At 42.7% G+C, this 15,858-nt stretch overlaps 1 protein-coding gene across 8 annotated transcripts in view; it reads right to left on the bottom strand.

Moving 5' to 3' along the window:
- The window catches only part of SHB (SH2 domain containing adaptor protein B), a 153,680-nt gene that overhangs the window by 113,063 nt on the left and 24,759 nt on the right, over positions 1-15,858 (bottom strand). For 7 of the 8 annotated variants that reach the window (XR_014186283.1, XM_082075442.1, XM_082075440.1 and 4 more), the window contains exon 3: positions 3,868-4,065. The exons of the other annotated variant lie outside the window; for it this stretch is intronic. Coding sequence is in view for 6 of the 7 variants with exons in the window: in XM_082075442.1 (XP_081931568.1) it covers positions 3,868-4,065 (198 nt within the window). In the remaining variant the exon portion in view is untranslated. The remainder of the gene's footprint in view (positions 1-3,867; positions 4,066-15,858) is intronic. 8 annotated transcript variants of the gene reach the window in all.

Below are 15,858 nucleotides of genomic sequence, written 5' to 3'. Positions count from 1 at the left end.
TTGAAAGAAAAATTACTTCTGGGTAGCACACAATCCTTGTGTGGGAAGCTAACATGTAACTCTGGTATTATTCTTAGCATTTAGAAAACTATCAAAACTAGTATGTAAGGAAAAATTCAACTCACAGAACCCTTGTGCCACACTAAACCACAGCAACAACCTGCAGAGAGGTAAATAGCCCTAAAGAATTTCACCTTTGAAGACTTAAGTGTCACCTGCTCAAGCATTTGATCCTCCCTGCTCTTCTGTGCAGTTCAAGGGCTTTACTTACCCTCTCACCTTCAAACAAAATATTTGTTGCTCAAAAGCAGGTCTAACACCAAACTGTCCAAGAACACATGCAAGAATGGCTGAATGTGTCTCCAGCCAAGCAAACACTGGATAGGTTGGCAAAAAATAACTGGAAGCCTTTAAACTAACACAGTCAGCAAGCATTAACTGTTCACCCTCCTCGCAGAAGCTCTTCAGCATCAACCCCTGGTCACTGTAGCCCAGACACTACCATGGCTTCTGGTCTTGCTCAGAGGGCTAGAACAATGGGGATGAATGAGGAAGCATACCATCCTTCTTCCTCATGGGCAGAAATGCACACACAGCTAATACGAGAGGGTCTTGGCTGACAGGGAGTTCTCTCAAGGTGGGAGAAAAGAATTCCCAAGCAGACATAAGAAGCTAACAGGGTGGGACCAGCTGTCAGGTAGGAGGACAAATGAGAGTGTAGGCACAGATGCAATTCTGTGGGACAAAAGAAATTGGAAAAGAAGACCACAACCAAAAGAAAGAAAGATGGACAAGAAGCAGAGATGGTGCTAGAGGGAAACGAGTGGAAAACCCTCTAGAATTTGGAACAGAGAAACTACCTGGAAAACACTGCAAAGAGCAGCCTAAGGCCCATTGCAAATCTACTGTTGGTGGCTCTGCACAGCTTCTCAATGTGTTGTGGGTAGCTTGTTGGTCCTTCCAAGTAGCAGACATCTTACTTCCGCAACAGTTACTGTGGACTGTGCTGCTGTGTAGTAGGGCTCACTTGTCAGGAGATGGACGCTGCGCACATGCTCTGGGCAATGGCAGCAGTGCTGCCATCACAGAGACACATGAAAATGCAAGTAAATATCTACTGAACTGGGATGGACACCAATGCCATAGCACAAACCCAAAGCAGAAGGCTTTACACACATACATGAGACTGATATTCAGCATCTGTAAAACAGACATTGCGGCACTGGAAACGTGGTGATAGATTTCTCTGTTGATTAGTCTGTCTTGGTACACAATGGATATCCCAAATCTCACAGACAGAATAACCAGAATCTCACAGACAAGCCAACTCCCAGCACAAGTCTTGCAAGCATTTAACTGGTCCAGCAAAGGGGATGAGTAAGCTCAGACAAGCCTGAATCAAAGCCTGCTTCCTCCTGGCAGAGCTCAGCAGTGGAACCATATATCCTACTAGAAGTCACACTAGCAGGTTAGATTTGTGTGATGGAGTTCATGTTGTCTAAGGAAAGAGGTTCCTTTACCTGGACAGCATCCAGCAGAACTGGATGCTGGTTTAGATCCAGCCTTTAAAGAACTACCAGCATACACTTAATGGGAAAGTGCCTGAGCCAGGAACTGCACAAGATTGTTAACAGCTCACATGCGAGAGCAAACCATGCTGCTAGGAAGTAGAAATCGGTTTTCTCTAACCTCTTCTTCTGTTCCATAGGAGCCCAACAAGAGGAAAGGGGATGCTGAGCAAGAGGTTTTAAGCAGCTGCTTCAAGTTCATCCATGTGTCTCTTGCTCCCACCCACATTTCACAGGATGGATACTGCAGACATCAGCTTAGCTTGGAAACAAACCCAAACAACCTAAAGATGTAAGAAAAAATGAAGCAGAGAGGCAGAACGACACTCACAACAGATTGCCACTGCTCTACTCCACTGTGCTAGAAGAGAAAAGTATTTCTGCCACCCACATGTGCCTGCCTATTAGGGGATCAGATCAGAAGCACCCAAGAGGGTATTGTCACAACAGGCTCTGTTTACAAAACAGTAGCCCTATATAGCTGTGGAGAGAAGCCACTTATCATTCCTGTAAGTGTAGTAATATTATTGCACACAGAATTGCAAAATCACAGAATCATTCAGGTAGAAAGAGACCATGGGAGGTACCTAGTCCAGCCTGCTGAAGGCAGAGTCTGCTATGTGATCCGATCAGATTGTTTAGAACTTTATCCAGTCACCCCTTCACACGGGATGAAAAAATCTGAAGATGGAGACTGCAAGAGCTCCCTGGGCAATTGGTTCCAATGCTTGACTGTCCTTGCAGAGAAAAAAAAAAGATTCCTAATATCAAATCAGAACCTCTCCTAATTCAACTTATGTCTCATCTTCTCACCACATACTTGCTCATTTGTGAAGAACCTGGCTCCATTTTCTTGAAGATCTCCTCATAGGCATTGGAAAGTCGCCATGACATGCCCGCAAATCATTCTCCAGGCTAAGCAAGCCAGTTCTCTCAGTGTCTTCTCACAAGTTACATGCTACAGTTTCCTGTCATATTGGTGGCTCTCTGCTGACATCAACATTTATCAACATCCTCCTTGCAGCAGAATTCTGGACGCAGTATTACACATGTTGTCCAAGAAATGTGAAGTATAGAGGAACAGTTGCTTTGCATGATCTACATTTGATGAGGTGCATTTCCTCTCCTCCTCCTCTGGGTTACTAAAAAAGATGCTGAACAGGAACACACTTCTAACCATACTCCAGGAAGAATATGAATCACTAAGTAATTTACTTTTGAGGTCAATGACCCTGACAGGTTTTCATGCATCTAGTAGTCCAGACTATCCAGGCTACAGCATTCCAAACCAGGTAACACAGCTGATGCCACAGCACAACATGCTGAAGGCTAAAGTCAAGACAGATGACACCTACTGCTCTCCTTTCATTAACAGATCTAGTAGTTTCAATGCAGAAACAGGTTTGTTAAGCAAGATTTAATCAGGGTAAGTGAACACTGACTACTAATCATTGCTCTCAGTCTTCTTCCATGCTCCCTCCCAGAACCACATCTCTTTTTGCCCCCCCATCACCACAATCACCAACACACACAGCTCTCCTTTCCAAGCTTTCTGCCAAGTTGACACCTACAAAGGAAACGGAACAACCCTGCTCCTAGACACAGCTTTTCACTAGAACATGCCATTGAAGGGAAAATCATAAAGCATGTACGACTCCAGGACCCTACAAGAGTGTTCTCAAACATGGTTGGGCCAACTGATACAACTAGGTTCTGCTGGGAACACATAGGCTCTACAAAACAAAAAAAAACAAAAAAAAAACAACAACAACAACAAAAAACAAAACAAAATAAAACAAAGACAAAAAACAAACAAACAAAAACCAAACAAACAAACAAAAAACAAAAACAAACAAACAAAAAATCAGCCTTGGCCTTTAGGATCACATCCTCACTGAAGGAAGCAACAAAAGGAAGAAAAGAGAGCAGTATAACCAACACCAAGCACAGACATCTACAGAAGGAAGCAACAAAAGGAAGAAAAGAGAGCAGTATAACCAACACCAAGCACAGACATCTACAGAGACAGAAAACAGTTTGTGACAGATCTCCCTGACTGATAAGTTCTTATGTGGGAGAACTCCAGCAGTTGAAAAGGATTAATCCAAAACCAAGTTCTACATATCCATAGAAATGTTTGCTATTATAACAAAAACAGTCCAAATATTGAGAAACTCATCACTGAGTAGAAGCATGCTACTGCATTCATGTTACACAGCTATTTTTTGTCCTGACCCTTTAAGGATTGCCCCATAATTTAAGGACCTTGCAGAGCAACTCCCTCATCTAGGAATCCTACCTGCCAGAGCTGGGATGGTGACTTTGTTCCACTCCCATGGCTGATCATATTCATCTGCAGGCCTATCATCATCCTGTGGCAATTTGCTTTCTTGTAAACGGTGACTCATCACACTTTCAGAATCAGAATCCACAACACTGCCTTCTGGTTCATAGGGTGTATCATAGAGCTGCATGTTTTTCTGGTGGGACTGAAACTCTGTTGGCAAGAAAGAAAATCACATCAGCATCACTACTAACCATGCCTTATCGTTACAGTCAATAATTTTAGAGCATGCAACTTTGACCTGTTCCTTAATAGACACATAATTATTCAGATGGCAAGCTTGTACAAGACTTCTAAATTCTACCTCTGCATTTGGCAAGTGGCCAGAAGCAAAAGTTTGCTCTAGTTAATAACCACAGCACAGTCTCATGCCTCCACCAACACACCCCAGCTTGCACAGAGCCAGCTTACAGGAAGCACACAATCCCTGTCAGCCTGTATAAAGCACACTTAAAAGCAACTGCACATAAATCCCCAAGAACATTGAAATTTGTTTTACAGTTAACTCTTCCAGAGCAGATTGTTCAGAAGTACAATTCAAACATACAAAAAACCCTCACAAAAGCTGATAATAAAATTATCTGCAGTTACCTCTACAGAATATCAGCAGAAAATGACCTAAGACTAGAGGAATATTAGTTCATAAAACTGGAAAGGAGCCAGTGTAGAGCTACCAAGACAGCAGCGTCCTGGGGCCTATGATAAGTAGATATGGTTTTTGGTTGTTCTGTTGAAGGGAAGGCCAAGAGGGATTTACCAGCAGCTCTCAGCTGCCTGAAGGGCAGTTGGAGCCAAACACTTTGAGCAGTATCAAAAGATGCAATAAAGAGAAACAGACACAAGATCAGCTTGAGAGATCCAAGTGGGACATCGGGGGAACCTTCTTCCCCTGGTGTATAGTGCAGTCCTAGGACAGGTCACCAGGTATGTCATGGTAAGTGTCTCCATTCTTTGGAATTTGCAGAGCCTTGGCTAGACAAAGCCAGGGTGACTCCATCTACTGATGCAAAACTGGATGGAGTGGGTTACAGACCAGATGACTGTGATGCCATTCAGAGGCACCTGCAGATGTCAGAAAATGGCAGGTTAACTGGCTGGAAAGCAGTTCAGCAGTGAAGGACTTTGGGGTCCTCTATGACTGCAAGTTGAACACGCGCCAGCAATTCGCCCTCAAGGTAAAGAGGGCAAATACTAACCTGGGCTGCATTAGGAAGAGGGTTGAAAGCAGGTCAAGGGAGTGCTTCTTCCCCTCTATTAAGCACTGGTGAGGTCTCATCTGGACTGCTGGGTCCAGCACTCACCTTCCCAGTGCAAGAAAGACACAGACATACAGGAGCAAGTCCAGCAAAGGGCCATGAAGCTGGAAATGGGACTGGAGCATTTTTCATAGGAGGACAGACTGAGAGAGCTGGGACTGGACAGGATGAACAAGATAAGTTTCATTGGGGACCTTATCAACACATACAAACACCTGATGGAAAAGAGTAAAGACAGAGTCAAAGTTTTCTTGGCAGTGCCAAGTGACAGGACAAGAGGCAACAGACATAAATCAAAATACATGAAGTTCCATCCAAACAGAAGAAAATACCTTTTTACTGCCATACTGGTCAAACATTGAAACAGGTTGCCTAGAGAGGTTGTGGAGTCTCCACCTGTGGAGATATCAAAGACTTGACTGGACACAGTCAAGAGCAACCCGTTCCAGCTGACCCTGCTTGAATGGGGTGTTTTATTAGATGATGCCAAGAAGTCCCTTCCAACCTCAGCTATTCTGTGTTTATTCTGCCCACTGAAGGGAAAAAAAATTAATTGCAGCAAATTGTAAAGTTACTTAAAAAACAACACACAACACAACACCTCGGGGAGAAGGGAACTTATTAACCTGCAAATGAAGCAAAGATTCAGAGCAATTCTCTCCATTACTGTAACAAAAGCTGTTCATAAATTCATCTACCAGCAAGACCTTTCTAACAAAGTCATTGCTCCAAACCATTTCAAAAGTACTGTAAAGTTCCTAAAATATGACAGTGCCCTTATCACCTGGAAAAAAATTACTAACTTGACACATTATAGATACAGTAAACTTGAAGAAATATACACCAAAACCCATAATGTAAATCCAAGCAAGATAGGTCATGATAATTCCTACTTATGAATGATAACTACATTACCACCTTTCAATACAGGCAGAACCTCAAAAAGGTTATCTTAAAGGGCAGCTTATTTGGAAAAAAAAAAAAAAAAATCCTTCAAATACTTTAAATTAAAACCACACAGTATCACAGTATGTTTGGGATTGGAAGGGACCTCAAAAGATCATCTAGTCCAATTCCCCTGTCAGAGCAGGAACGCCTAAGTGAGGTCGCACAGGAACATGTCCAGGCGGGTTTTGAATGTCTCCAGAGAAGGAGACTCCACAACCTCCCTGGGCAGCCTGTTCCAGTGCTCTGTCACCCTCACTGAGAAGAAGTTTTTTCTCAAATTTAAGCGGAACCTCTTGTGTTCCAGCTTGATCCCATTACCCCTTGTCCTGTCATTGTTTGCCACCAAAAAGAGCCTGGCTCCATCCTCACGGCACTCACCCTTTATATATTTATAAACATTAATAAGGTCACCCCTCAGTCTCCTCTTCTCCAAACTAAAGAGACCCAGCTCCCTCAGCCTTTCTTCATAAGGGAGGTGCTCCACTCCCTTAATCATCTTGGTTGCCCTATGCTGGACCCTCTCCAGCAGTTCCCTGTCCTTCTTGAACTGAGGGGCCCAGAACCGGACACAATGTTCCAGATGGGGTCTCACCAGGGCGGAGTAGTGGAGAAGGAGGACCTCTCTCGATCTACTAACCACCCCCCTTCTAATACACCCCAGGATGCCATTGGCCTTCCTGGCCATAAGGGCATAGTGCTGGCTCATGGTCATCCTGTTGTCCACCAGGACCCCCAGGTCCCTTTCCCCTACACTGCTCTCTAATATGTAATTTCCCAACCTATACTGGAACCTGGGGTTGTTCCTGCCCAGATGCAGGACTCTACACTTTCCCTTGTTAAATTTCATTAGGTTATTCCCCGTCCAACTCTCCAGCCTGCCCAGGTCCCACTGGATGGCAGCACAGCCTCTGGCAGCACAGTCTTTGTCTTTCATCTATCTTTTGAAATGAATTCTGCTCAAGGAAAAATGCTGCACTAAGAAAAAACTGTGTTTGAAAAAATATACAGCTGATATTTTAATGAATTCTCTTGGATCAAAAAGATAAGTAGTTTATTTCTTCTGAAGTCAGAAATGTATGTATCTGTCTGTCTTTCAGTACTATGAAACCAATCACTGCTACATCAGGAAGTCTGCATTTCTGAGGGGCAGAAGCCATGATTCTACCAAACCAAAGACTTTAAAAAATTAAAAAAACCACAAAAAACCCCACAACAACACAACAACAATGCAACCCCCAAACCAAACCAGATTATTCATTTTAAGTGCCAAATACATCTACACGACTGGGTCCTGGTATATAAGTCTATTTCAATACAGGAGCCCATGACCAACAGTTCTCTTTTACCTACAGGACCAAGCATGCAACTGCACAGAAAACATTACCTGTAAATATAAGGTGATGTGTTACTGATTAATTGTTCATGATCAGGGCCCACAATTAGAAAAGTTGAAAATATTTGATTATATAGCAGAAAGGTTTCTCTAGAAAAAACTAAAACCTAGGGACAGTAAAGAAGCAGAAGGAGGAGAAAATATGTATGTGCATATATAAAAACATATGTGTGTGTACACATACACACACATATTCAGCCTCCTTTAAAACGTTTCCTATAAATTTGCTTGGAAGTCCATCTTTTACTTGATATATTGGAAGAGTATTGGTAAAGTAATTTTACTAAAAGATAGATCAGAAACAGTTCCTTTCAACAACAAACAGCACAGCTGAATCTGTACCACAAGCAGTACTAGCATTATACACACTGATAGTTCAGCACTTGAGTATCAGTACTTGAGTATCAGACTTGATATTTAAGAATTAGGTAGTTGAAGACAACAGAACATTTATGATTAAGAATTCATCATGGTTCTCAGCCAGATGAGATGTGCTCTTATCTTAATTTAGCCATCTGCTCGCATTCCCCATAGAGACAAGGCAGGGAGAAGGACTGCTGCTTAAGAACGCCTAGAATATGTTTCTTTGATGGACATGGTAACTATATGGTGAAAAGCAACATCGAAATGTGAACAGTACATTGTTTCTAAATAAACATCTAACCTGTGAATGATTGTGTCACTATGATTAAAAACAAGCACACAACCCAACCAAACAAAAACCAACAAAAACAAAAAAGCCCAAAACCACATCAAAAACTGAGAGCTCAAAACATAGTCTGAAGCTTCACTGAAGACTAATGCCCATCTTTGTTAGCCATTTTGTCAGAAAAATGCCACGTAAACAAAGAGTAGTCAAAACTTCGGATGTGGTATCTGATGCATCTATAAGACATCTTTTCCTCTGACCAGGACTCCAGCAAGAGCAGGCACCATCAGCACTCTGTATCATCCTCTGGCAGGACTTAAAAGCACACAGCATCTGTATACTAAACTGTTTTTTTCCTGTTCAGTGCAAGCAACAGTGCCAGTGACTATTTGCCACAGTGATAATTTGCAATTTTGCAGCTGGCAAGTTTCAAGAAAAAGTGATCAGCAACAGTGATTATTTGCAATTTGCCCACTTTGACTTGCTTTTCCCAAGGAAAGTGTTCTCCTAGTTGCAATCTTTCTCTTCTGTCACTCAAGTTGAGTTACTGGCACAATGTAGGAATTCTGATCAGTACCCAAGCATCTAATGAAGATGACTCAACATCTGTTGGATGTAAAAGCCTTCAGGCATGACTCCAAATGTTAGAATGGGAGGTTCGGTAAACTCAAACTCCAGCACGCTCCTACACATGCATACAGCAAGGATCAGTAATGTAAACATGAAAGATGGTCTACATTTGCTCTTCAGCTCGGTAGTCAAAATAGTTTAATCTCGAATTCTACCTCCACGTGAGCAGACCAAGAAAGCTGCTCAGTTGTCATCACATCCAGCCACAGATATTTGCTTTTCACAGTCCAAGGCCTTGAATGCAGTAAAAGACAGCTGACTTTCTAGCACAGAAAAAGTGACAGGCATATGAATAATCAAATTACTGTGAAAATCATTCAGCTCAATCCCTTTGGCCTATAATCCCTTATTGTGTCAGCTCAGCACATGGAAGGAGCAACTAGTACCTAGCATATGTAACACTTCAAATACTCTATGCTGAGCTTCCCAGTTGCTAATACTCAGCACCTTGCACTTATTTGCAGATTTGTCTGTAGTTATTATGCTACTCAGCCAAACTCTGACTAGATGCCGATTCCTAGTTCAAAGGCCACTTACCAAGTAATCCGTTAGTAATGCAGTGATGTTTACTTTCCCTTGGACAACATTTTATATAATAGTACAGAACACAAAGCAGTGTTTGAGTGTAGCCAGCTACTGACAAAATGCTGTAAAGTATACAGGCTATCACATCATCACTCAAGAGCATTTGTGCTTACAAATATATCTAAAACCAGCAAATAAATCTGGTTAGCATTCAATAAAGCATCAGTAACAACAGACTCTACTGTTAAGGAAAGCAAACCACAGTCATGTGAGCACCATAAATCAGTTCTTTTCCCTTCTTGCAACAGAAACATCACAAATCATGATGCATAACAAAGGATATTTTCCACTTAGGTCAGGTCAGAAAGCATCATGTTAAAAAAATCCATTCCTGTCATGATCTTGATGCATAGAACTAAGCCAACGCTTTCTGGTCATTTTTCTAGTTACATTCTTATTTTCCAACATGCATCTCTAAAACACTAACAAATGTGCATGCAAACATTTTTCAATGCACAAAACCAAACCCAAAGAGAAAACTGCAGAAAGCTGGATTTTTTTACTGGGTGTTTTGTTCTTTATTTGTTTTTAAAGAAAGATATAGGAAGATCCTTTAAAAAGTGATTAGGAGAGGTTGTCTGTTGATAAGCTCTATATTCTACCATGATGCCAAGTTTTCTTAGTGACATTGCATCTCACAACCAATGGAAAGGGGAATAGTAAGTGCTACTCAGCTTAACATACAAAAGCAATGGTATATCTGAAAGATATAATTTTTTTCCTTTGTCTCACTCTTCTCTGTCTACTTCAATTAAGACAGTAGCACAGACACCTTCCAGCCCACCTCAGACTACATTATAATCATAACAGCTGCTGCAGGACTCGCTTAGAAAAAGCTCAAAAGGGCTCAGCTGCGCCATCATGCTTTTCTGTCTTGCAGCTCATCCCAGCCAAGCACAACTATTCGACAGACTATATGAGAGCAACAACTGCACAAGAGCCACCAAACCCACTACTTCTTCACACAGATTTTCAAACTACCCACTCCACAGAAAATTAATGCAGAACTCAAAGCCCAGGGTTCCTCCAGGCAAGCCTCATTTCCTCGCAGTTTGCCTGGTTTGTTCTTTATCGCTAGTCTGACCTACAACAGCATTAGTTTTGCAGGCCTACATTCTGTCTCATAAATCCAAACTGTATGCAAAGTCTCCCAGTCCAAGCCACCAACACCTGAACAAGGCAGAATCAAGAGCAAGCTCAGATGACGATTGAATATTGCCATCTTCTTTTTGCACACATTGATATTGCTCAAGAAATTCAGTCACAATAGCACAGCATAGCCCAGGAGCATGCAGAAACACACTGCAGGTTTCCTAGATCTTTGCCTGAGTAGGGATTACAAAAATAAATGCACACATCAGCACACTAACACACACCAAACCAGATGAGGCTTACCTGACCGCAACCAGAAAGGGCAGGCTTCTCCTGCAGAGAACAGCCTTTGATAATTGTAGCAATTAGAATGGTGACAAACAGCTGAGTTTGTACAGGTATTTGGGCTCCTTCAAAAGAGCACTTTCAAGCAGAATTATTCATAGCATGACACAGGGACTCTTCAAACTACAGGCAAGGGTTTTATAGCATTTTGAGCTCAATGGTTTCTCTTCCCCAACCATCAAAGCACCCAGTCCTTCTCTTCACTTTTTGTGGAAGAACATAGGTCAGATTCATCAGACACCAAGCAAGTAAACTGCATGAATGAAGATAAGTTCCTCCTACATGCATTCTCATCTAGCCTGTTATGATGTTGACCTACTTTGCCAAAGTTCTGGATACCATCTTCCCATTATTTTGGGAGCAAGTTGTGTCTTAACGAGAAGCAGTGGCAAGAAACTCAAAAAAACCCTAAAATTATATTCAGGCTTGTGGTTCAAGTGTCAGCATTTAGTCCACTTCAAGACCACACATTTTCACATATCTGTAAGCTGGTATGCAGTATCCAGAGCAACAAGCACTGCTATAATATTTACCATTAGAGAGAATGCCTTATATTATTTTCAGGGAGAAGACAGATTTCAACATAGAGGAATGCTATTCATTTTATGCACAGCTGGTTTTCACCTCCACTTATGCACCTAGTTATAGCAACCACAACACACCACAGTCTCTCCCAACATGAAAAATAAGACTCTACGCATTCTGGCCTTATTTCCTTACAATTACTGATGGCGTGTGAAGTGCTCCACCAAGACAGGAAGAGAAGTACCAATCATCATGGCATCTAAAGTGACAGAGTTTCACAGAACATGTGAGATTACTGCAAACATGCCTCAATTGATGCATGAGACCTAATGCAAAGGAAGAAGTCTTCTTCTTTAATTGTTCCTAGACAACTTATTTCTTTTAAAACCTTGCTGAATGAAATATCTGTACAAATTTCTAATGAAGTAAGAAACAACTTGAAACAGATGCCAAAGCCCTGGAGGTTTCTAACTAACATTACTTCTAACATATTTTAAAGTAGTAGCACAGCTGTTCAGAACATATGCCCTGGCTTCTACTAGGCAGCAGGAAGTTCTGCACTACAATCAGGCTAGCAGCAAGTGCAGGCAAAGCTCTATAAACACACACAGTAATAGTAGCACTATGCTCAGGACACATCAGACATCCTCTTCTTTGTCAGCTCTAGGAAAAGCTCTCCAAGATTTCCAGTTCAGTCCTCTAGAAAAATCTCAACATCTAAATAAAGTCACTGTGTTACCAGTCAGAAGCCTACTCTGTGTGCTACTGAACTTCTTCAAATCTCCCTCAGTGGCTCCTCACATTGCAAACGATGAGCTGAAGGCACATACACATCACATTTCAAGAGTGAAGAGTTACCTTGCACTTTTCCCCACTTATTACGTTAAAAAAAAAAAAAATTAAAACTTCATCCGCTAGAATGACCAACATGTAGTCCTATTCACACCATCTGGCAACAAAACAATTAACATAAGAATTCTAGTAAGGTGTCGTGAGATGACGTGGAGAATGCAAAATTGCCGGCAGGACCTCTTTGAGCATGATGGGCGGGCTGGCGAGAGTAATGAGTCTAATTCAATATGAATTTAACATCAATACCCTTTAATGAACACTTAAAAACACTGAATAGCAATGTCGCCGAGACCACGTTTTTTCCAAACCTTATATACTCTATACCCAAAAGGCCATGCGGCAAGCACGAGCTACAATTGGTTACACTTGCAGTCACTCTTCCCCCACCACGATGGTGATTGGCTGCAGGGCACTGTCCACATGCGCAGCGATGACGAGGGCACCCTCCTGCAGCCTGGGTCGAGGGCAGACCAGCTTCTGTTTACTTCTGCATGGTCCTAGTGCACCCCAGCCACCTCAAGCCCTGGCTTGTTCACAGCATACGGCCCAAAACTCTCCACAAATTCCTCCTTTTTTTTTTTTTTTTTTTAATCTTTTTGGACAAGCCAGGCTTGATTAGCTGTGTGTTCCAATTCTTCTTTGATACGTGATAGAAGACAACTTATACATATCAATTACAACAACAATCAACATAAACAATCCACTTTGCAATAAACTCTTAATCCACCCCCCTAGGCCAAGCCAATTTGTTAAACCTTTTAAATCAAAAATCAATCTTTTTCTTTTTATAAAAATACAATAAGAGGTGTTCGAAGAATGAATTAGTATGATTTCCTGTAGCTCTGGCCCTATGGGAAGGCGATCATTGCAATTATCATGGTTGTCAAACCATGTGCTAATATTTTTCTTCCTAGTAAACTTGAGGTATTCCATTGCCATTTAAATATCACAATGGATTGATTAAACAAATTCCAAGAACTTTGGTTTAATGGTACTCCTACTTAACATGTAACAAACAATGTGCTGGGTGTTGATAAACTTACTCAGACAGTAGTGGTGTTTAAAGGCCTACTTATATAACTATATTACACATACATGTCACAGCTAAATTAATGCAAAGGTTACGCCTCACTCTGTGTCCTCCGAAGGTTCTGTTGCAGGGAATTGATTCGGTTGCGAATCAGTTCTCCAACTGCTTCTAGTCTTGTTTGAATGTTGAATTCTGGTTGGACACTAAGAAAAAGCCATTCTAATAATCGTAAATCATTTTCTGTTTTCAATCTGACAGTGGCACAAAAGGAAGAATCTGTAGCAAGATCTATGGGGAACTCCCTGTCTTTGTTTTGCCACTGGCAGATGATTGCACATGGATGTTCTAAATTGCTAATAAGAAGGGAAATTGGTCGATCAGAAAGTCTTAGATCGCTGAACTGCTGCTGCAACTGGTTGTATTGTAGATGAGACTTGCTGGCTAACTTGTCGAAGAGATCTCTGCATGACCCCTTCAAAAGCGGCAGCCATCACTTCCGCACTTTGGTGTTCTTCTGATCTGGCTACTCGCGTTAGCATTTGTTCCACTGAAGATCCCGGTGGCAGAGTTGCTAATATTTGTTTAGTCTTTGAATTTGCATTATCAAAAGCTAGCAACCAAAACATTTGGTTTTTCATTTCTTCTGACAAGTCTGGGTTTTGCATTACTCCTTCATGTAGCCGGTCAATAAAATGCGAGAAATTTTCTGTAGTGCCTTGGCGTATTCCACTGAATGAGGGAGCTAAGGGTCCTGGTAAGGTTAAGAAAGCATCTAGGGCAAGTTGTGCAGCTTTCCGGTGAACTTCAGCACCAAATCACAGTCGGACTTCTATTGTAGCATACTGTCCACCACCCGTATAGGCGTCGGGTACCACATTGGTTAATGGGTCATTTGGACTGGTGTGTTTGGCTGTTTCTTGCTGCGCTCGTTGATACCAGGCCGATTCCCACAGGAGGAATTGTGCCGGAGTTAGTAATAAGCACATTAAATTTTGGCAGTCCATGGGACACAATAAGTCAGCAGTAAAAATCCAATGCAGTATTTGTCTGGTCACTTCTGAACGTACACCATAGTTGGTGATTGTTTGTTTTGCTTGCTGTAAAATCTTCCATTCCTGTGGTTCCCATACCGCTGTCTGGGTGTTCATATTCTGAATTACCGGTAGGGCTAATTTTGCTGGAGACCAATAACCTTCTAGGATGGCATCTTTGACGACCCCTGACCATCTGCCAGGTCGGGGCTGTGGTTGGTCAGTAGAATCTATAGGTACCTTTAGCTGCATTGTTTGTGGAAGGCAAGCTGGTTTTTGAAACTCTATTTGTCTCTTATTGTTCTCTACATCTGACATTCGCAAGTCAAGTTGTTCAAGCTTGCTGGTAATCTCTTGCAGTAACTGCTGTACTACTTGGGGTGAGCGCAATGATGTAGAAGGCGGCTCACAAGAAACTTCCACAGGTGTTTGTGGAGGCACGTCGTGGGGCGTCCCCGTCACCGACGGCCCGGCCGGGCCCGGCCCGGCTGACGCGATGGTCTCAGAGGGGGGCGTGTCTGGCTCGGGGCCGCGCAGAGGTGGAGCCGTAGGCGGAGGGCGGTACTCAGGGCCTCCCTCATTCGGACAGTCCCCTAGTTGCATTTGCGGTTTTTTGTCACATTGCCCCAGAGACTCAGAAAAAGAAACTTCCGGTTCTTTGTTTACGGACGGCAAAGTTTCCAACTCCCGCCGCAGATCGGATTGCGAGAGTATGGGCTGAGCCGGGACCCCTCGGCCACCCCGAACGGCAGGCAGACCCCACAGAGTAGCCCAGAGGCCCCTCTTTTCTTTTCGCCGACAAGTTTTATCAGTCCAGGTTTGTTCTGGGACAAGTGCCCTCGCGGCTCTCAGGGCAGCGCTTTGTTCGGACTTCATTACTTCTAATGATTCTAACACGTTTCTCCACAATTCTCTCAGAGCTTTAATTTCTTTCTCTTCTTCCCCTCTGATAGTCTTATCCCACATTGTGTTCCCCACTGATCTCCATTCCATTGGGGAAAACAAAAGTGGAATTTCTCCAAAGTGTCCCCACTTCTGGGCTAAAAAAATCAATGTGACTAGGTTTTCCTGTGATGATTCAATACCTCTCTTAGAGAGTATACTCGTCAACAGTGCCGCTATTGCCTCGAGCTCCAAATTTTGTGCTTTTAGGCAAACGGTCTTAAAGTAGAAGGCGAGTGGCCAGCCCGTCTGGTGCTTGTCTTTTACTTCCGGACAAAGCACACTCTCCTACAGCCCGGCTTGGCTCCGTCTTTAGGAATGCTGCTTGCCGCAGTAATTGTGCTCCGGAGATCCTGCTTTGTTAACCATCCTCTGCTACCATTTGTCGTGAGACGACGTGGAGAATGCAAAATTGCCGGCAGGACCTCTTTGAGCATGACGGGCGGGCCGCCGAGAGTAATGAGTAATTCAATATGAATTTAACATCAATACCCTTTAATGAACTCTTAACAACACTGAATAGCAATGTCGCCGAGACCACGGTTTTCCAAACCTTATATACTCTATACCCAAAAGGCCATGCGGCAAGCACGGGCTACGATTGGTTACACTTGCAGTCACTCTTCCCCCACCACGATGGTGATTGGCTGCAGGGCACTGTCCACATG

This window comes from Streptopelia decaocto, assembly GCF_964273445.1.
Source record: "Streptopelia decaocto genome assembly, chromosome: Z".
Taxonomy (NCBI): Eukaryota; Metazoa; Chordata; class Aves; order Columbiformes; family Columbidae; genus Streptopelia; species Streptopelia decaocto.
The sequence above is the reverse complement of the archived record's forward strand: the minus strand, read 5'-3'. Positions and strand labels throughout refer to the sequence as shown.